General features: G+C 40.0%; 1 protein-coding gene across 2 annotated transcripts in view; it reads left to right on the forward strand.

The window, feature by feature from the left end:
• LOC140205226 (serine/threonine-protein phosphatase 6 regulatory subunit 3-like) overlaps positions 1–19,823 on the forward strand; it is a 149,845-nt gene extending 130,022 nt beyond the window's left edge. For both annotated transcript variants that reach the window (XM_072272640.1, XM_072272641.1), the window contains exons 22-24: positions 8,943–9,059; positions 10,060–10,149; positions 17,665–19,823. In XM_072272640.1, the coding sequence (XP_072128741.1) occupies positions 8,943–9,059; positions 10,060–10,149; positions 17,665–17,716 (259 nt within the window). In that variant the 3' untranslated portion in view covers positions 17,717–19,823. The remainder of the gene's footprint in view (positions 1–8,942; positions 9,060–10,059; positions 10,150–17,664) is intronic.
• Positions 19,824–21,159: the final 1,336 nt, after the last annotated feature.

Consider the following 21,159-nt stretch of genomic DNA (forward strand, 5'->3'; position numbering starts at 1 on the left):
TTGCTGAGGTGAAAGTTTTCTGAATATTTTTCACCATTCAGATATTGTTAAGAAATAAGACATAGGAACAGAATTAGGCCACTTGGCCCATATTGTCTCCTGCATATCCATCTCAACCTATTCCCCCGCCTTCTCCCCGGAACCTTTGGTGCCCTGACTAATCAAGAACCTATCAACCTCTGCTTTAAATATACTGAAAAGACTTGTCCTCCACACTGTCCGTGGCAATCAGTTCCACAGATTCACCACCTTCTGACTAAAAAAAAATTCCTTCTCATCTCTGTTTTAAATGGACGTCCCTCTATTCTGAGGCTGTGCCCTCTGCTCCTATATTCGCCCACCATAGGAAACATTCTCTCCACATCCACTGTATTTAGGCCTTTCAGTATTCTAGGTTTCGATGAGATCTCCCCTCTTCCTTTTAAACTCCAGCAAGTACAGGCCCAGAGCCATCAAATGCTCCTCATACGTTATCCTGTTCATTCCCGGAATTATTCTTGTAAATCTCCACCCTCTCCAATGTCAGCACATCTGTTTTTCAGACAAGGGACCTAAAACTGCTCGCAATATTCCAAGTGCTGTCTAACCGATGCCTTCCTTATAAATCCTTGTTCTTACATTCTAGTCCCTTAGAAATGAATGCTAACATTGCATTTGCCATCATTACCACAGACTCAACCTGCAAGTTGACCTTTAGGGAATCATACACAAGGACTTCTGAGTCCCTTTGCACCTCTGATTTTTGATTTTTCTTCCTGTTTAGAAAATACTCTATCCCTTTTTTTCCTTCTAATAAAATACATAACCATACACTTCCCTACACTATATTCCATCTGCCTCCTTTTTGCCCACTTTCCCAATCTGTCCAAGTCCTTCTACAGACTCCCTGCTTCCTCAACTTTTCCTGCCCTTCCACATTTCTTTGTATTGTCTGCAGACCTGGCCACAAAGCCATCAATTCCATCATCCAAGTGGTCGACATATAATGTGAAAGGAAGCGGTCCCAATATCAACTCCTGAGGACCACCACTTGTCACTGGCAGCCGACCGGAATAGGCCCTTTTGCCCCCTTTGCCTCCTTCCAATCTGCCAGTCTTCTATCCATGCTAGTATCTTTCCTGTAATACTATGAGCTCTTGTTAAGCAGCCTTATGTGTGGCACCTTATCAAAGGCCCTCTGAAAATTCAAATAAATAACATCCACTGACTCTTCTTTGTTGCTCTGCTTGTTATTTCTTTAGGGAATTCTAACAGATTTGTCAGGCAAGATTTCCTTTTAAGGATAGTTATGTTCTTTTTATATTATTGTTTTCTGCCCCCAAGTATTCCGAAATGTCTTCCTTAATGGTGAACTCCAACATCTTCCCAACCACTGTAGTCAGGATAACTGGCCCACAATTTCTTTTTCTGCCTTCCTCCCTTTTTAAAGAGTGAAGTGACATTTGCAATTTTCCAGTCCCCTGGAACCATTCTAGAATCTAGTGATTCTTGAAGGAGCATTACTAATGCCTCTAAAATCTCTTCAGCCACCTTTTTCAGAACCATGGACTGTAGTCCATTTGGTCCAGGTGACTTACCTGCTTTCAGACCTTTCGGCTTCCCACACACCTTTAGTAATAGCAACTTCACTCACTTCTGCACCTTGACACACTTGAATTTCTGGCATACTACTAGTGTCTTCCACAGTGAAGGCTGACATAAGAGCAGGGGTAGGCCATCTGGCCTATCGAGCCTGCTGTGCCATTGATCTGCATGATATGTATGATCTGGCCGTGGGCTCTTCTCCACCTACCTACCTTTTTCCACCATGACCATTTAATTCCACTACTATGCAAAAATCTATACATTTACTGAGGTAGCCTCCACTGCTTCATTGGGCAGAGAATTCCACAAATTCATCACTCTGGGGGGAAAAGCAGTTCCTCCTAGTCTCTGTCCTAAATCTACTCCCCTGAATCTTGAGGCTATGTCTCCTAGTTCTAGTCTCACCTACCAGTGGAAACAACTTTCCTGCCTCTATCTTATCTATCCCTATGTCTCTATAAGATCTCTCATTCTTATGAATTGCAGCAAGTACAATCCCAGGTGACTCAATCTCTCCTCATAATCTAACCCCCGCATCTCTGGAATCAACCTGGTGAACCTCCTTTGCACAGCCTCCAAATCCAGTATATCCTTCCTCGAGTAAGGAGGCTAGAACTGCATGCAGTACTCCAGGTGTGGCCTCACCAGTACCCTGTACAGTTGCAGCATAACCTCCGTGCCCTTAAAGTCAATCCCTCTAGCAATGAAGGCCAAAAATTTCATTAGCCTTCTTGATAGCAAGCTGTACCTGCAAACCAACCTTTTGTGATTCATTCACAAGCGCTCCCAAGTCCCTCTGCACAACAGCATGCTCCTTTTTTTTTTAATCATTTAACAAATTATCTGATCTATTTTTTCTTCCAAAGTGGATGATCTTGCATTTACCAACATTGTACTCCATCTGACAGGCACTTGCCCACTCACGTAACCTATCTATATTCTCTGCAGACTCTCTGTATCTTCTGCACAATTTGCTTTTCCACTCAATTTAGTGTCATCAGCAAATTTAGATACACTACATTTGGTCCCTTCTTCCAGATTGTTGATCTATATTGTGAACAGTTGTGGGAATAGCGCTGTTGCAGGGATAGCACGCTGCTCACCACTGATTGCCAACAGAGTAACACCCATGTATCGCAACTCTCTGCTTTCTATTAGCTAACCAATCCTCTGACCATGCTAATACGTCACTCCCAACTGTATGCATCCTTATCTTATGGATAAGTCTTTTATGCAGCACCTTATCAAACGCCTTCTGAAAATCCAAGTAAGTAACGTCCATCTGTTCCCCTCTATCCACTGTGCTCATTATATCCTCAAAGAACTCCAGTCAGTTTGTCAAACAGAACCTACCTTTGCTGAATCCGTGCTGTATGTCCCTGATGGATCCATTTCCTTCCAGATGCCTTGCTAGTCCTTCTTTAATGATAGCTTCAAGCATTTTCCCAAATACAGATGTTGAACTAACTATCAGTTACCTGCCTTTTGCCTGCATCCTTTTTTGAACAGTGGCATGACATTAGCCGTCTTCCAATATGCCAGGACCTGCCCAGAGTCCAGAAAATTTTTGTAAATTATCACCAAAGCCTCTACTATAACTTCTGCCATTTCTTTCAGTATCCTGTGATAAATTCCATCAAGACTAGGGAACTTATTTCTCTTCAGGCCCAGAAGTTTGCTCAGCACTACCTCTTTAGTGATAGCTATTGTATCAAGGCCCTCACTTCCCATCGCATCCATAACACCTCTCTTTGGCATGTTAGGCATGTCCTCCACTGTGAAGACCAATACAAAATAGTCATTCAAAGCCTCAGCCATTTCCTCATTACCCAATATCAATTCCCCCTTCTCGTCCTCTGAGGGACCTATATTCACTTTAGCAACCTTTTTCTGCTTTATATAATTATAAAAACTTTTACTATCTGTTTTTATATTTTGTGCAAGTTTATTTTCGTAATCTATCTTCCCTTTCTTTATTGTTCACTTAGTGATTCTTTGTTGCTTTTTAAAGTTTTCCCAGTCTTTCAGTTTCCCACTACTCATGGTAAATTTGTACACACGAACTTTTAGTTTGATGCCTTCTTTTATTTTGTTAGTTATCCAAGGCTAGCTCTCCCTACCCTTACTGTCCTTGCTTTTAACTGGAATATAGTTTTGTTGAGCAGCATGAAAAATCTCTTTGAAAGTTTTCCATTGTTCGTCAGCTGTCCACCATATAGTCTGGGTGCTCAGTCTACACTGATGCAAAAAACTTATTTTCATCCACCATTTCTTTGTCCTCCATTACTACCTCTCTAGAGTCATTTTCCAGCAGTCAAATATCCACTCTCGCCTCTCTTTTACTCTTTATATATCTGAAAAATCTTTGGGTATCCTCTTCAATATTTTTGGTTAGCTTACCTTCATATTTCATCTTTTCTCTGATAGTTTTAATGTGTTTGGTTTGTTTTTAGAAGTTTCCCAATCCTCTAACTTCCCACTTTTTTTTTGCTATATTATGCTGTCTTTGACTTGCCCTTGTCACCCACGGTTGCCTCATCCTCGCTTTAGAATACTTCATCTTTGGGATGTGTCTATACTGTGTCTTCAGAATTGCTTCCAGAAACTCCAGGCACTACTGTTCTGCCATCATCCCTGCTAGTGACCCCTTCCAATCAACTTTGGCCAGCTTCCCTCTGATACATCTGAACTTATCTTCTCTTTCTCAAACTGCCAATTGAATTCTATCATATTATGATCACTGCTTCATAAGGTGTTCCTTACTTTAAAGATCCCTAATCAAATCTGGTTCATTACACAACACCCAATCCAGAGTTACCTTTCCACCAGTGGACTCAACAATAAGCTGATCTAAAAAAACATCTCATAGGCATTCTACAAATTCCCTCTCTTGGGACCCAGTACCAACCTGATTTTTCCTAATCTACCTGCGTATTGAAATTCTCCATGACTATCATAACAGGTCTTTTCTATTTCCCATTGAAATTTATATTCCACATCCTGGCTACTGTTTGGGGGCCTGAATATAAATACCATCAGGGTTTTTTACCTTTGCACTTTCTTAACTTTACACACAAGGATTCTACATCTTCAGATCCTGTGTCAGCTATTTCTAAGGATTTGATTTCATTTTTTTTTTTACTAACTGAGCCACCCCACCCCACCCCACCTGCCATTTCAATACAATGTGTATCCTTGGATGTTAAGCTCCCAACTATAATCTTTTAGCTATGTCTCAGTGATGCCCACAATGTCATGTTTGTCAATCTCTTAACTCTGCTAGAAGATCATCTATTTTATTCTGTATTCTGCATGCATTTAAATATAACACCTTCAGTCCTGTATTCATCATCTCTTATAATTTTGCCTCTACGTTACCCTTCACCTCATCCCATTGGCTGTGATTTTGCCTTATCGTCTGCCTATCCATCTTCACAGTCTCACTACACACTGCAGCAACTTGCATACCAACTGTCCCATCCTCAGCCTATCACTCCGGTTCCCATTCCCCTGCTAATTTAGTTTAAACCCACTCCAAAAGCATCAGCAAACCTGCCTGCAAGGATAGTGGTGCCCCTCAGGTTCAGGTGTAACCTGTCCTTTTTATACCGGTCATACCTTCCCCAGAAGAGATCCCAGTGATCCAGTCTGAAACCCTTCCCCCTACATCAGTTCCTCAGCACTCATTCATCTGTACCATCATCCTATTCCTGCCCTGACTAATACATGGCACGGGGAGTAATTCAGATATTACTACCTTGGAGGTCCTGTTCTTCAGCCGTTTTCCTAACTATACTCACTGTGCTGTACCTCTTCCTCCTTTCTACTTAAGTCATTGGTGCCAATGTGCACGGCAATGTCTGGCTGCTCACCCTCCCTCTTGAGAATCTTCTGCAGCTGCTGTGAGACATCCTGGACCTAGCAGCTAGGAGGCACACACTATCCTGGCTTCTCTTTTGCTGTCACAGAATCTCCTGTCTGTCCCCCTAACTTTCACATCTCCTATCACTACTGTTCTGCCTGACTTTACTCTTCCCATCTGCCTCAGATCCAGCCACATGCCCTGATAGGTCATACTCTTCCCCACCTCCCCCAGCTGTACCCAAAGGGGTATATTTGTTGATGAGGGGAATGGCCACAGAGGAACCCTGCACGGAGTGCTTACTCCCTTTATTCTCCTGCTAGTCACCCATCTACTATCTGAAACCTGCATTTTTGGTGTAACTACCTCAGTAAAAGACTTATCTATTAGGTTTTCAGCCTTCCAGATGGTCCTGAGTGCATTGAGCTCCAGCTCTGGTTTTTTGACCTTATCAGTCAGGAGCTGGATTTGGGTGCACTTCCTGCCGATGTACTCATCAGGGAGACTGTTAGGTGCCCTGAAGTCCCACATCTCCTCATAGGAGGAGCATTCACTGTCTGAACAACCATTCTGGCTACACTTTTTATAACATCTCAAACTTGCGTTCTAGACAGCGCCTGTTCTCCTCCAGGCCTGCTGAGCCAAAGCCTGACCACTCTTAACACTGCCTACTCACACAATGGCTGCACCGCTCAAACCCCGCTTCTTTTTATTGGCGCTTGCTAATTAACCCTAGAGTTACTGTTAACTCAAACAACCTCCTGCTCTGCAGACAGGTCCTGACAGACCCCAATTACTTTTTAAAACTGGTGCATAAAGTCCACAAAGATCTGTCTCCAACTAGTTCCAATATTATTAAGATTAATAATAATGTTGTTAAATGTTAAGTGAACTATATTCATAGATTAGCAATTTACCAGACAAAATGGAATCAAGGAATTTCGGGACTGCAGCTTGTCATGAAGGAGGTTAGCATTAAAGCATTTGTTACGTGATTGGATTGAAATATTGACATTTTAAAATGATGATATGCTCTTCCAGAGTTATGCTTGGCTTGGATTTTGATAGCTTGAGGGAATTGTGTGCTGTGGAGATTGTGCTAATATGATGGGTGATAAATGTTTTCCAGTGCCTCTATTGTACAAAATTTTCATGACATCACTGATAACTGGCATCATCAGAATTTTGTTTCCTATTTATTAGGGTCTCAGTAAACAAATTAACTTTCCAGTTTATTGCTGCCACATAGGTGAAAGAATGTTGCAATGTCCTCATGTTTGCAATGTGGTATTGCCCCTTAATTGAAAAGGCAAAGTACAACCATTTACAGCTTGCACAGTAAGCTACCTACCAAGAAATGGGTGATTAATCAGGGATTAGTAATACGTAGCTACTCCTTTCTGAATGTTGGTCCTAGGTTGTCATGCTATTCTGGGGTTTGGTAAGTAGTTAAAGACTGTTTTTCAGGATCCATCTCCCTCCTATCATTTCATTCTCCTTTGAGATGTACAACATCCATAGTCTACTCCAGGTCTGATCCTTTTCAACCAACTTTGTTCCTTTGCAGCTGGACTGTGGTTATTTTGGAATATATTCTCCGTTTTCCAGTTTGCCCAATTATGTAGCATCCTAATTGTTAATACTGAGCGCGTATAGGGTGTAAAGAATTGAATTGCTCATTTATGAAGGTTGATAGACATTATTCCCAATGTGGATCGGATGGCCAAGTCTCACCACGTACATATTTAACTGTGTTGGCACACAGCTTCACTATCTGCCTTTGAGACCTTCAGTACCATTGGAGATATCTTAGAGTGGGTCCATTGTTTTATTTTACTCAGAGGTCAATTTTGTTGTTTCTGATTTGTGAGGCCTCTGAGACCTTGGCTCTTGGTAAAGTAAGCTAGTTTCCCAATTTATCCGAATGAGTTCTGATGAAGGGTCTCGGCCCGAAATGTCAACTGTTTACTCTTTTCCATTGACGCTGCCTGGCCTGCTAAGTTCCTACAAAATTTTGCGTGTGTTGTTCGGATTTCCAGCATCTGAAGATTTTCTCTTGTTCCAAATTTATCCATGCTACTTAGTGAAGTGAAAGAATGCTATATCTCTTACCTTGTGCTGGATGTGTCAACAGTTTTACCTAGATTTTGGTGTATGAATCTTTTCCATTCTTAAGCTCAATATTAATTTCTCACAGTTAAATAGTTCCTCTTTGTTTTACTAAAATTTAAGTGTATTTTTTGACTATGTATATTAAGAATAAAATTAAAACTCAGAAATTTACAACAGTTCATGAGAATAACAATATTTTCTGTGTTAGATTTCCTAGAATTTACAGCACGTAAGCAGGGCACTTGGTACAGCTGGACTTTGCTAGTCCTTGTTAATTGCTTCCTTTCCACTCTCCTGCCCCATATTCCATTATTCCTATTTTCTTGAGTATACATCTGCTCTCTACCTGAATGTGTGTAAAACATTTCATCTAACAGAGGGCTCCATATTTTTTCCATTTACTAAACTCCACATCTGTTGTGTTGGTAGCTATATTTTTATTTTCTGAGGCCATTGTAAGTGGGAACAGTTTAGAAACATAGAATTTCTAGGCAATTTCATGGAGCCAGACTTACCCAACCATCTGAATTTGCTGACTGGTCACCTCACATCGATCCACACTTGCACTTTGCATCACGGGTCCCGTGGCATAGCATAGTCCGAGTGGCAACAGAACCTCTGGCAGCAAGGATTTGAAGACCTGTCTCAAAGTGGCTATAGCAGTCAGTTAAAGTGCTGTCATTTTTACAACTATTAAAATTGAAATAAATTTTAAAAATAAATGGTGACCAAAAACTTAATAATGTCAAAGTAAAGATAACTTCCTCCTTTGTCTTCTAATTCTTACACTGCAATGGAGATTGAAGTATTTACAGTTTAGTTTATGATCTTTCAAGATATTGCAAAGTCAGTTCTGATGATCAGAGTGTGTTTGGTGGAAACCTGCAGGGAATGATTCTCACATTAAAATGGAAATATGCCAAATGTTTTAATACAGTTGTACTAAGAAAAAATTGATTGTGAATCTTTGAAAATCATAAGCAAGCTCATAGTAGTTCAATTGGAGGTTTTCACAATTTAAGCTTCCTTTCTCTTTCTCTCGTGCATTTGGCTTCAGAGTGTTGAAATCCTATCGGTATGTATGACAATTAAGTGTAAATTAATTGAATGCTGTATGTGTAAACAAACAGACTTCTGTTTTCATAGAATTCCTTTCATATGATGGCATGACTTTGAGTCAACATTTGAAATAATACATCAAGGTTTAATGTTGCCTGCAAGATGATCGTCATTCATTCATGCCTTTCCACACCCCCCTCCCATTTGCATGTGAAATTTTTCACAAACTGCATGATTGGAGAGTGAGTTTCATAACAAGCGTGAAAGTATTATTATTCTTTAAACTTCGCAGCTATTTAATCAATTTGCCTTTTTCCCTGTCTAGTGAGGACATAAAGTTGTCTACCTCTGAAGATGTTTCTTCAAAATATATGTCTCAAGATAATTTGGAACCTCTGAAAGTGACTTCAACATCACAGTCTAATGATTATCGAATTGATGGGTATGCAGATTTTATACTGTAATGAATTTTGCTCCCTGATAACGTATGAAAGATGAATAGTTTACTACATATCTTGCGTGGTGGGATCATTGTTACAAAGGAGAATGAATTTGAGTTATTTACTACAACAGTTTTGTTTTTACTAAATAGACTATTTTATTTCAAGGTTATATGTTATCTGTTTTTCATGTTTGTAAAATGCAAATAATCAGCTGCACGATTTGTCAAAGAATTTCTCTAATTGTGTATCAAGTGACTCTTAACGGGCACAAAGAGCACATTTTCAGTACAGAACAGTAGGGCATTGATGGCTGCGTATGTCTCTTTATTATGGAAAGGAAACATGGAGAGCAGAGTGAGGTGGTGGGTGGTGCACTAGTTGGGGTTGGTTTTTCAGAGCCAACTGACCTGAGTTGACAGCTGCAAAGAATGAATGCATGATGGCTTTTAGTTTAGATCACACAGAATGACCATCAATGATTGTGAACCATTTTTGTATTTCAATTATCTAGATTTGCTTTTGTTTCATTCGGGGTTGATAATATCAACACTAAAAGTAGATAATTTTCATTTAATTGAGTAACAAATGATTATGAAGAATTGGTTGAAGTATAATAATTATCAGATCTTGAGGTCTAATTTAACACTTAAGCAATATATGCTTTTGCTTAATGAAAGTTTGGGCAAATGTATCTCACATTTTATTTAGGAAGTTTCTAGGTGTCAAGCAAACCTTTTTGGGCTGCAACAGAATGATCAAAAATGTGCTTGATTTTAACTGTGTGATAGTGACATATTAAGCATTAGTCTGTCTGGTCCACTGGTGTGCTTGGTACAGAGGAGACAGGCAAAATGAGTTTTGGGATTGAATGCTAGGGAACTTGGAACACGAATTTGAAAATTAATTCCTGTTAATGTAACAAAGGTTAGTAGGTGTCAGCCACAATGTTTTTTTTGTTGCAGTTTAGTCTTTGTTTAACAGTAGATACTCTTTTAACAGCTTGAGGCACTCTGAAGAGAATACAAAATCTCGAGTAAAAGAAACCATGAATGGTCCCATCGACAATGTAGCATCAATGGAAGAAGTCAAGTAAGCATCCGTTGTAATTTCCTTTTTACCTTGATAGAGTATACAACTTTGGTATTCCTTATATATTTTGTGATAGCCATTCTGTTTTTTTAATCATTGACAGTACTTTTAGTTTGCATAGTACAAATGATTGCAATCTCTGTAATATCCAACTATTTTCTGGCAATTTGTTACTGAATTGTGCATTTATATTAAAAAAAATACCTGATATTAAGACCCAAACTGTTTATTGTCCTAACGTTGACGACTTCTGACATACGATAAACATTTAATAAATAGTCGATGCTTCCGGCTGAGACCCTTCATCGGGATGGCCTGATGAAGGATCTCGGCCCGAAGAGTCGGATGTTTGCTCTTTTCCATAGATGCTGCGTGGCCTGCTGAGTTTCTCCAACATTTTGTGTGTGTTGGTGTGGCCTCGCCTCTAGAGTAGAGTGAATTTGTGGTCCCCTAATTTAAGAAGGAATATGCTGGAGTTGGAGGCAGTCTAAAAGATATTCAGAGGGCTAATTCCTAAGAAGATTAAAGCTGAAGTTGGTTTATTTTTGTAGCATGTAACAAGGTGCAGTGGAAAAACTTTGTTGTGCTTGTCATCTATACAGGTTTCATCATACTGCATTGGAAAGGGAATATGTACAAGGGAAAGCAATAGAATGCAGAATGAGATTTTAGTGTTATAGAGAAAGTGCAGTGCAGGTAGACAATAAGGTTCAAGGCCAAAGTGAGGTAGATTGTGACGTCAAGAATCCCATCTTTTGCACTGGGGTCCATACGATAGTCTTATTACAGCCGGATAGAAGCCATCCTTGAGTCTGGTGGTACATGCTTTCATATTTTTATATCCTTTGCTCAATGGGAGAGGGAGAAGAAATGTCCAGTGTGGCTGGGGTCTTTGATTATGTTGGCTGCTTTACCTAGCCAGCGTGAAGTGTGGATGTAGTTTTGGTGATGGGCTGATACGTGTCCACGACTGCAGTTTCTTATGGTCTCAGGCAGAACAGTTGCCATGACCAGTTCTTTTACAGGTGGCGAAAGAAGTTCAATTTTGTATTCTTTGGAGTTTAGATGCATGAGAGATGATTTAATTGAAAGCTATATGATCCTAAAGTGACATGATAAAATGGTGAGTTGTTTTATGTCTGGAGAATGTCATGAACAAGCAGACAAAATTAGAAGACAGTGGTCAGTGATTTAAAATTGAGGTGCCCAGAAATTTGCTGGGATTATGTACTTCCTCTTTAAATACCTACCAAGATTGGCCACAGAGCTATTTAAAAAGAAGGTAACTAATTTTATTTTGCTACATTATGGAACTAAGGGCTATAGGGAACAGACACAAAAGAGAAGATAAAGCCTGGCACAGACCAGCCATGATTATATTGAAGGTAGGCTTGAGGGTCCAGGTGGCCAGCTTCTCCTTGTGTTGCAGAGATTGATGTCAGCTCTGATAAATCAGAAGAAATTAAGACAGGTATAAGATTTCTGAACAAAATAACTGCTATTGATGGAAAATTAGCCTCATCATTCCAAACGTGCATGCAGCCCTGGGCCATTTGAACCAGCTCATTGTATATGACCAGTTTTGGTCAAATTTGTTTATAACACAGTTACAGATGATCATTGAGTAATATGAACTGAGTTGGATAGCAGGATGGTTGCTTTCTTACACAAAATCCTAACCTTGGTGTTCATTAGCTGGAGTGTACCCAAATTCATGTTTCTTATCATATTTAAGCTTCTTTTGGAACTACCTTCCATCGACTGCATGCCGTGGTTAGTTCACTATTTATAATTTTACACTTTTTTCATATTGAACTCATTTATGTAACCTATGTGATTATATGTTTACAGTATAAGCTGTTGAATTTTTGATGCAAATCCATTAGTTACTTTTTTAACTTTCATTCCTTCACGTTATTTGTGTTGGAGCTTTATAGGGAGCTTTGTTCTTTTTTATTTCCTGTTTTTCTGTACTTGACTATGTTTCCATAATGTTCATTATCATCACTTGCTGCTTCAGAGAAAAAAATTATTTGATGGCAGATATTTTGAAAGAAATATCTTCAAGCTTAAAATAAAAATGAAAATTGCCTGCAGGATACAGCTTGTTATTGGAACTATTTGTTCCCTTTCCCACAGATGGAGGTAATTCAGTGATTGAGTCAGTACAGACTCCCAGCAGAGCAATCACGTCAGTCCTATTATCCCTGTAATCTGTTCTCTGTCACACCCATCAATTTTATCCCAATTCTTCAGCCACCCAGCTACACTGATATCCATGGACAAAGGTGATAGGTATATAACAATTTCCCTTTTTAAAAGAATAAAAAGCTGCAGAATAGAGAGATTTGGGGATCATTGTGCACAAAACATAGAAAGACAGCACACGAGGGAGAGTAATAAAATAATGCCCCTTATTTCAAAGGAGTATTTACATCTCATTGCTGTTGTACAGGGCATAATTAAGATCTTAGGAGAACTGCAAATAATGCTGGTCATTCTCTTTGTGCAAGGTATTAGCTTTTAGGAGATGTTTGGAAGAAGGTTCCTTGGAAGATTATGGACATGGAAGGATTATTCAATGTGGAAAGGTTAAACTGGTTGAGATTCATTGAAGGTTAGAAGAATGGTAGCTGATCTTATTGAAACATAATTTTTTTATTCAGAAGTACAGCACAGTAACAGGTTCTTCCAGTCTAACAAGACTGCACTGCCCAATTGCACCCATGTGACCAATTATCCTACTTGTCCGTCTTCGGAATGTCCGAGGAAAACTGAGTACCCAGAGGAAACCGACGCACACACGAAAAGAATGTACAAATTCCTTGCAGATGTGGGGGGAGTTGAACCCAAATCGCTGGCACTGTGAAGCGTTACAGTGCCACCCCCTATTTATCTGTGCCTCAGCATAAATGCTGAGAAGATGCTTCCTGCGGTGAGAGAGCCCAGAATCAGAGAACACAAAATCAGATAACTCAGAAGGGGTGGGGGTGTACCCATTTAAAACAGGAATAGATTTTGAGAATGCAAACACGAGGAAATCTGCAGATGCTGGAATTTCAAGCAACACACATATAAGTTGCTGGTGAATGCAGCAGGCCAGGCAGCATCTCTAGGAAGCGGTACAGTCGACGTTTCGGGCCGAGACCCTTCGTCAGGACTAACTGAAAGAAGAGCTAGTAAGAGATTTGAAAGTGGGAGGGGGAGGCGGAGATCCGAAATGATAGGAGAAGGCAGGAGGGGGGAGGGATGGAGCCAAGAGCTGGACAGGTGATTGGCAAAAGGGATGTGAGAGGATCATGGGACAGGAGGCCTAGGGAGAGAGAAAAGGGGTAGGGGGGGAAAAAGCCCAGAGGATGGGCAAGGGGTATAGTGAGAGGGACAGAGGGAGAAAAAGGAGAGAGAGAAAAAGAATGTGTGTATGTAAATAAATAACGGATGGGATACGAGGGGGAGGTGGGGCATTAGCGGAAGTTAGAGAAGTCAATGTTCGTGCCATCAGGTTGGAGGCTACCCAGACGAAATATAAGGTGTTGTTCCTCCAACCTGAGTGTGGCTTCATCTTGACAGTAGAGGAGGCCGTGGATAGACATATCAGAATGGGAATGGGACGTGGAATTAAAATGTGTGGCCACTGGGAGATCCTGTTTTCTCTGGCAGACAGAGCGTAGGTGTTCAGCGAAACGATCTCCCAATCTGTGTCAGGTCTCGCCAATATATAGAAGACCACATCAGGAGCACCGGACGCAGTATATCACCCCAGTCAACTCACAGGTGAAGTATCGCCTCACCTGGAAGGATTGTCTGGGGCCCTGAATGGTGGTAAGGGAGGAAGTGTAAGGGCATGAGTAGCACTTGTTCCGCTTACAAGGATAAGTGCTAGGAGGGAGATTGGTAGGAAGGGATGGGGGGACGAATGGGCAAGGGAGTTGCGTAGGGAGCGATCCCTGCAGAAAGCGGGGGTGGGGGGGTGGCTCTTCTTTCAGTTAGTCCTGATGAAGGGTCTCGGCCCGAAACGTCGACTGTACCTCTTCCTAGAGTTGCTGCCTGGCCTGCTGCGTTCACCAGCAACTTTTATGTGTGTTGCTTGCAATAGACTTTGAGATTTATGAGTCTTTGAACTTCTTACTACAGAGAGCCATGGGGACAGAGTTCTTGTATTTATTTAAGTCTGCGATTTAGATATTTCTAAGGAATGGAAGAATCTTAACATGGGTAAAGTACAGGGAGGTGGACATGAGGAATGTTGGATCAGTCATGATCCCATTGAATGCCAAAAGTAGGCTCCAGGTACTGAGTAGCCTACTCGTGTTCCCAGTCTTTATACTCTTGTTTTCAGATTTAGTGACAAGAAGGATCCTGCAAGATTGGGTCTGGGAATCCAACTGTTCATATTCTTTATTAGTGACTTAGACAGTAGGGCCTAGAGAAGTGTTTCCAACTTTGCTGAGGAAGCCCAGCCAGTTGGCAGTGTGGTCTAGGACAGCGGTCCCCAGCCACCGGGCCGCAAAGCATGTGCTACCGGGCCACGAGGAAACAATATCATTTGGCGATATGAGTCAGCTGCACCTTTCCTCATTCCTTGTCACACCCACTGTTGAGCTTGAACGCACGCGAGGTCATTACCCGCGCGTCATCCATGTCAGCGCGGGAAGGAGATCAACTCCTCAAGCTTGCAAGTGACAACGGGCTGTAAAGTATGTTTGACATAACATCTCTGCCGGCATTCTGGATCAAAGTCAAGGCTAAATATCCTGAGATAGCCACGAAAGCACTGAAAACGTTGCTTCCATTTCCAACATATCTCTACAATTAATGCAACGAAAACTAAATTGCGGAATAGACTGGACATAAGGAACCCTGTTCGCGTATCGCTGTCTCCCATCATCCCTCGATCGGACCGTGTTGTTGCAGGGAAACAAGCCCAGGGCTCCCACTGATTCAGCGATATTGGTGTGTTGCAATGATTTTATATGTTCTTACGGGGAAAATATGCACTGTATATTTAATATTCAAACGTTACTTAAAATGTTATGATGCTATTGACTTTTATAACCATATAATAATTACAGCACGGAAACAGGCCATCTCTGTCCTTCTAGTCCGTGCCAAATGCTACTCTCACCTCGTTCCACCGACCTGCACGCCGCCCATAACCCTCCATTCCTTTCCTGTCCATATACCTATCCAATTTTTCATTAAATGATAATATCGAACCTGCCTCTATCACTTCTACTGGAAGTTCGTTCGACACTTACTTCAAGCTCCCCTGTCCTCCCCTGATAATAGACTTATCACTATATTCATGCGAGGAAAATATGCGCTGTGTGTTTAATATTAAATTCGTTAGATAAATCCTTTTAGAAACGGAATTGAGTGTATTAGCCACTTATCACCTATATTCCTGTCGTGATTACCCCCCCCCCGAAACAGAATCACTAAAAACGATTTGTAGAAAAAAATCGGCATGTACACACATGCGCAATGTCACGCATGCGCACTGGTGCCTGCGCAAGGCTTCATGGTCATGGTAGTCTTTCTCAGGGTAAACACAACATATTTGACTGCTACTTTTGTCCGTTGGCAACCCCCCCCCCCGGGGTCAGCCGGTCCGCAAGAATATTGTCAATAATGAACGGGTCCGCAGTGCTAAAAGGGTTGGGGACCTCTGGTCTAGGAGATGATACAGAGGAGTTTCATGAACATATTAAAGTGTGAAGTCATGCACTGCGTTAGCAAATAAAGAAGTATATATTTAAATGTAAGATTGAAAGGTGCCAGTGAATCAGAATGACGTTTATTATTACTGATATGTCAGGAAATTTGTTTTTGTAGCTGCATACTTTTACTATGTTATAATAAAAACTAAAATAAATAGTGTAAAAGAGGAATAGTGAGGTAGTATTCATGGACTGTTCTTAAATCTGATGGAGGGGGGTGGAAGAAGCTGTTCCTAAAACATTGTTTGCATCTTCAGGCCTCCTCCCTGTATCATTCAATACCTCCTCTATGATGGTAATCGTGAGAAGAGGGCACTGGTATGATTGTTGCCCTTTTGATGTAGTTGGGAACCACTGACTGCAGCAGTGAGAGATTGAAGATGTTCTTGAACACTCCAGCCAGTTGGTTGGTCAGGTATAACATCAGGCCCTGACACCTTGCAAGGGTTCACTCTTTTGAAGAATGTGTTCTGATGTGGACACCTGAGCCAGAGGTCATAGGGTAGCCAGATACTGTGGGATTTGCGCGGGTGTAGTGTTATTCACCCTTTCAAAATGTGCATCGAAGCCATTTATGCAGTTAGGCTTTGCTTTATGGGATGTACTGGCATGCAAACCTTGCCACAGCTGTTGTGCATACGATTGTGTCTTTAACTGCAGATGGAATTGCCTTTTCACTCTTACGATGGCCTTCTCTAGGTTGTACCTGGGTTTCTTGTAGGCTGGTTTGAAAAATCTAGCCCTCAGTATACTACAAATCTCTTGGTTCACCCAGGGCTTCTGTCTGTGGCATATTCATTCAGATTTGAAGATACTGAATATTGTCCAGTCCACCGATTCAAAGCAGTCCTGCAGACGCTCCTGTGCTTCCTACTATTGTTGCGGTCCTCACCACTGGTAATGCTCTCCTCAGTCTCTGTCTGTATTTGGGAGGGAGTGAAGTAAAGCCAGGTGATCAGACTTGCCAAAGTGCTTTTTTTTAAAAAAAAAGATTGGTATGTCCTTATACATAAGTCACACTGAAAATAGACACGCTGGCTGAGCAAGGATATACTTATTGATGAATGCAGGAAAGGTTCACCGCATTGAATTCTGGGATACTATCAGGGGTATCATTGGTTCACTTATCAAAGCCAGTCACAGTTGTACCAAACTTACATGGAATAGAGCCAGCAATATTCTTGCCAGGTAAAAGTGAATGTGCAAAGAAGAGTTTGAATGAAATGTCCTAATGAGGCTATCACATGTTGGCAGATGTGAAAAACTTGTGAATGAAGCACATCTGGAAGAAATGTGGCAGATAAATGGCTCCTTAAGGGCTTGGTGCATAAATAATAGGATATGCTTCAGAAAAAGAGATGTGATGATGGAGAAGTTATTATAGTCAGCGCAAATTTTGAGTCTGATCTAAATATCAGCTGAAACTTAATGGATTGAATAGATGATTTTTATCCTGTGGATTCTATCCAAATTAAGAGGATTCAAATTGGTGCTGAATTATCTGAGAAAAATGCCAAAAGCTGTATTTATTAGGCTGATTGCATTTTGTCAATTTAATAAACCATCCCAAATGCCACTTTAATTTATGAATATTCCTTGCATTCTGTATGGATTTCAAAATGTGCATCATGTGTCAGGGAAGAAAAGTGTCAGTTTGTGGACTGAATCATGCTGATTGCTGAATCTGTGAAATTGCTTTATGCTGTACTCCCTAGAAATGTTCAACTGTTCAACAGAAATTTCACTCTATTTTCTTCAGTTCACTGAAAATTGCTTTTTCTTTTATCTTTTTAAGGACGGCTCAACATGTCTTGTCACCTGAAGCTTCAATTAATGGACCTGCATGAATAATTCTGCCTGCTGTTGTCTACTCCAGTCTGAGCAGCTACTATCCAGGGGTATCAGTGGGGTTCACTGGAGGCACTGGGCTTAGGCCTATCAAAGCCAGTCACTGCTGCACTAAATTTACATGGGATCAGGACCAGCAATATTCTTATGAGATTTTTTTTTTTAAAGATGGATGTGCAAAGAAGAGTTTGAATGAAATGTGTAAATGAGGGTATTACATGTTGGCAGATACAAAGAACTCTTGTGTGCATTTGTATAAAATACATGTTCTTTTAAATGGGTTAATCAGTCCATTAAATATCTTGCCACTCACGTGATAATTAGTATTGTTGCCATAGTAAATGGTTATAAAAGTAGAATATTTTATAAAAATGTGTATACTTAAACCTAACGTATATAATTGCAGTATACCAATTGGAACACATTGTGTGACCAAAGTGTTTAGAAATTTTCATACTTTTTTTCATCTTGTATAAGATTTTAACTTTCAGTGTTTCTTCCAAGTGGGCAGTGTAAATTGTAGAGGTGAAATGCAAATGTAAAAGTGTTATTTTGAACGAGTTGCCTATATTAAACCAATTGCTAGAGGAAATTCTAATTCCAAATGTTCAAGGGTGGCTCTTTCCTTCAGATTTTATTTGTAAGCAGTTCTTGAAATCTAGAAGATGAGTATTGGAAATTCTTTAATTCAGAACTTAAACATATTTGCTACTGAAGATGAGTTGATCATTTGGTATGTCACTAAATAGCCATAAATATGATCATCCTTCTGTGTTTTATATTTTCAGAACAACAAATTATTCAAATCAAAGATGAAAGATACTGATGATTAGCTTTGAATTGCATGTGGCTATTGTGTAGTTCTCTAAACTAAAGATCTGCATCAATTTTACTGTTTTATAAAAATTCTATTGAACCACTTACCAATTTGTTTTTAAGTTCCCTTTATTTTAGTTGCCAGGTCAATAGAACTTGATCAGGGTGAACTGATACCTGAGCACTTAATATGATATTAGTAGGCTAGAAAATTCTGTTAAAATAAACTTTTAAGGAGTGAAGAGCCCTATTTGAGGAAAGTATGACATAATTTCTACTTTTAAATTCAGGGAATTAAAGTGTTAATGGCATATTGACCCTCTTCATGGGACTTTACTGGACTGTTTATCGAGGTGAGAGCTAGCACTCGGTTCTGCTAAGGCAATTTTTAAAATGTCATTTGACAAAGTGCCTATGGTACAGGTTTAAGGCTGAAAAGAGATGATGATAATGCATGATAAATTTGTGGAAGAATACTTTCACATTAGAAAATAGTGTCTGTTCCAGGAAAGTAGAATGAGATGTGCACTCACCTATTAGTGTGGCCTGTTCTTTGCAGCATCTACAGTAACGATATTGTTGGATCCTTCAAGCACCTTAATACATTCAAAGTCAATGAAATATTTTATATCAACTTCATCACTGTTTTTAAAAATTAATAACAGCTTGGGTTTAGAGTTCTAGAAATAAATATTGAAAAAATAATCAAACCAAGCAATGCAATTTTCTGTGATCTTCCAAACTGCTTTGGGGTGGTAAAATCCAAATTCAGTTGTTAATGCTTGATTCACCATGTAAACCTCTAAAATATTTGATCACAGATACTTGAAGATTGGGATGCTCAAGCATCCCTTGCAGTGTAGCAATTACTTAAAACTGTGGTAGGAATATAGTGTACATTTTTTTAAGTAACAGATGAGGAGGAGATGGAATATTTCCAAAACAAAATGGTGGGAGTAACAATGTTGTATAGCTGTGGCTGCCAAATTGGGGATAAAAGTCTATTCCATCTTGACAATCTTTTATTTGCAAGGTTTATGTGTTTGGTTGCATGAGAAAATGGCAACAAACTTTTTTAATATATCGCTAGGATGGACATAAACCACTGACACAAGTACAAAATGTAAAAAAAAATATTGGCTTTTTACTGTCAAATTATTCTGGTTGTATGATACGTTTCATTTGTCCAATTTCAGATGTGCATCCAATATACAATGTAAATATACCTTGTTAAAATTAATGCCTTTAGTTAAAGTTTGCAATAAACTGAATTGCTTAAGTTGTATGAAAGTGTATTGTTTAATTTTTGTGAACGTGGTGATTCCATTTTTAGTTTAGTGTTCCATGATGGCAATTATTGCAAAATGCTCAATTCTCAGATGTATGAAAACCAACTTACTCGTAACTGGCGTGTCAGCACTATGCTTTAAATTTATTCACAAGAATAGAGGCACTCTTGGAAATCTGCAATTGGTTTAAAAAAATTAATCATGGATTGTAAAGAATACAATGACTACTTTTGGAAAAGTGCTTGTATGATGCTTCTAATTAAATATTGTTTACAAATTAGTTTAAACTACTTAAGAAATATATTTTGTCAAGTTATTCAGCAAGGTTGTTGTACATGGGAAAATTATTACCAGGATGATTGAAGTGATTGTATATTTGTCTCTTTGAAATAATTTGTATCCCACTGCATTGAGCTAGTATGGATTATTTAATAGATTACATTTGGTGCCAAAGCCATATTTTGTATGCCACAGTTCCCAAGGAGACATTGGATTGCATAGAATACATGGGAGTTTAGACAAAGCGAGTGAGGGCAGTGGACACATTTCGCAGGCCACGGTTCCCGAGGAGTCATTGGATTGCAGAGGCAGAGAGTTTAAAAGAAGCAATCACGGGCAGTGGGCACATTTTGCATGCTCTAGTTCCCAAGAAGACATAGATGTGGGCACATAATTAGCACTTGGCAAGGTCCAATAAAAAGAAGTTAGGTAAGCAGAGCGGCCATTGGGTGAGTGGGCCAGCGTTAGAGTAGGTAATTGAGGCTTTGGCTTATCAAGGAAGATGGAATTTAAAAACAAGAAATTCTGCAGATGTTGAAAATACAAAGCAACACACACAAAATGATGGAGGACCTCCCTGTGGGGAGTAGGAGGAAGGTAAAGATTTGTTTGGTGGCAAGACCCTTTTAGATATGGCAAAATATGTGGAGAATGGTGTGTTGGATGCAGAATTTCATGAGGTGTTGGGTTAGGGCTCCTGTCATGGAGGCAGGACGATGGGGTGAGCGCATATGTCTGGAAAATAGGGGAGATGTGGGTGAGGGCAGCATCAATGATGGAGGAAGGGAAACCCTGTTCTTTGAAGAAGTAGGGTGTCTCTGATGTCCTGAAAAGGAAGTAAAGAATATGGCATGTAACTGAAGATCTCCATCAGTTTTTGGATTTCTGCAGAGATTATATCTGCTCTTAAGGCCCTATTTTTGAGATGGGTTATGACTGTCAGTCTTGAGTGGAAAAGAGGCAAGATTGCCCAAATATCCCTGTGGGATGGAGTTAGGGGCAGTTGCATTTACTTCTGATGAAGGATTCTTTGAAATATTCCTTCCAGTGGGTGCTTC

The sequence above is a fragment of the Mobula birostris genome, chromosome 11, assembly GCF_030028105.1.
Source record: "Mobula birostris isolate sMobBir1 chromosome 11, sMobBir1.hap1, whole genome shotgun sequence".
Taxonomy (NCBI): domain Eukaryota; kingdom Metazoa; phylum Chordata; class Chondrichthyes; order Myliobatiformes; family Myliobatidae; genus Mobula; species Mobula birostris.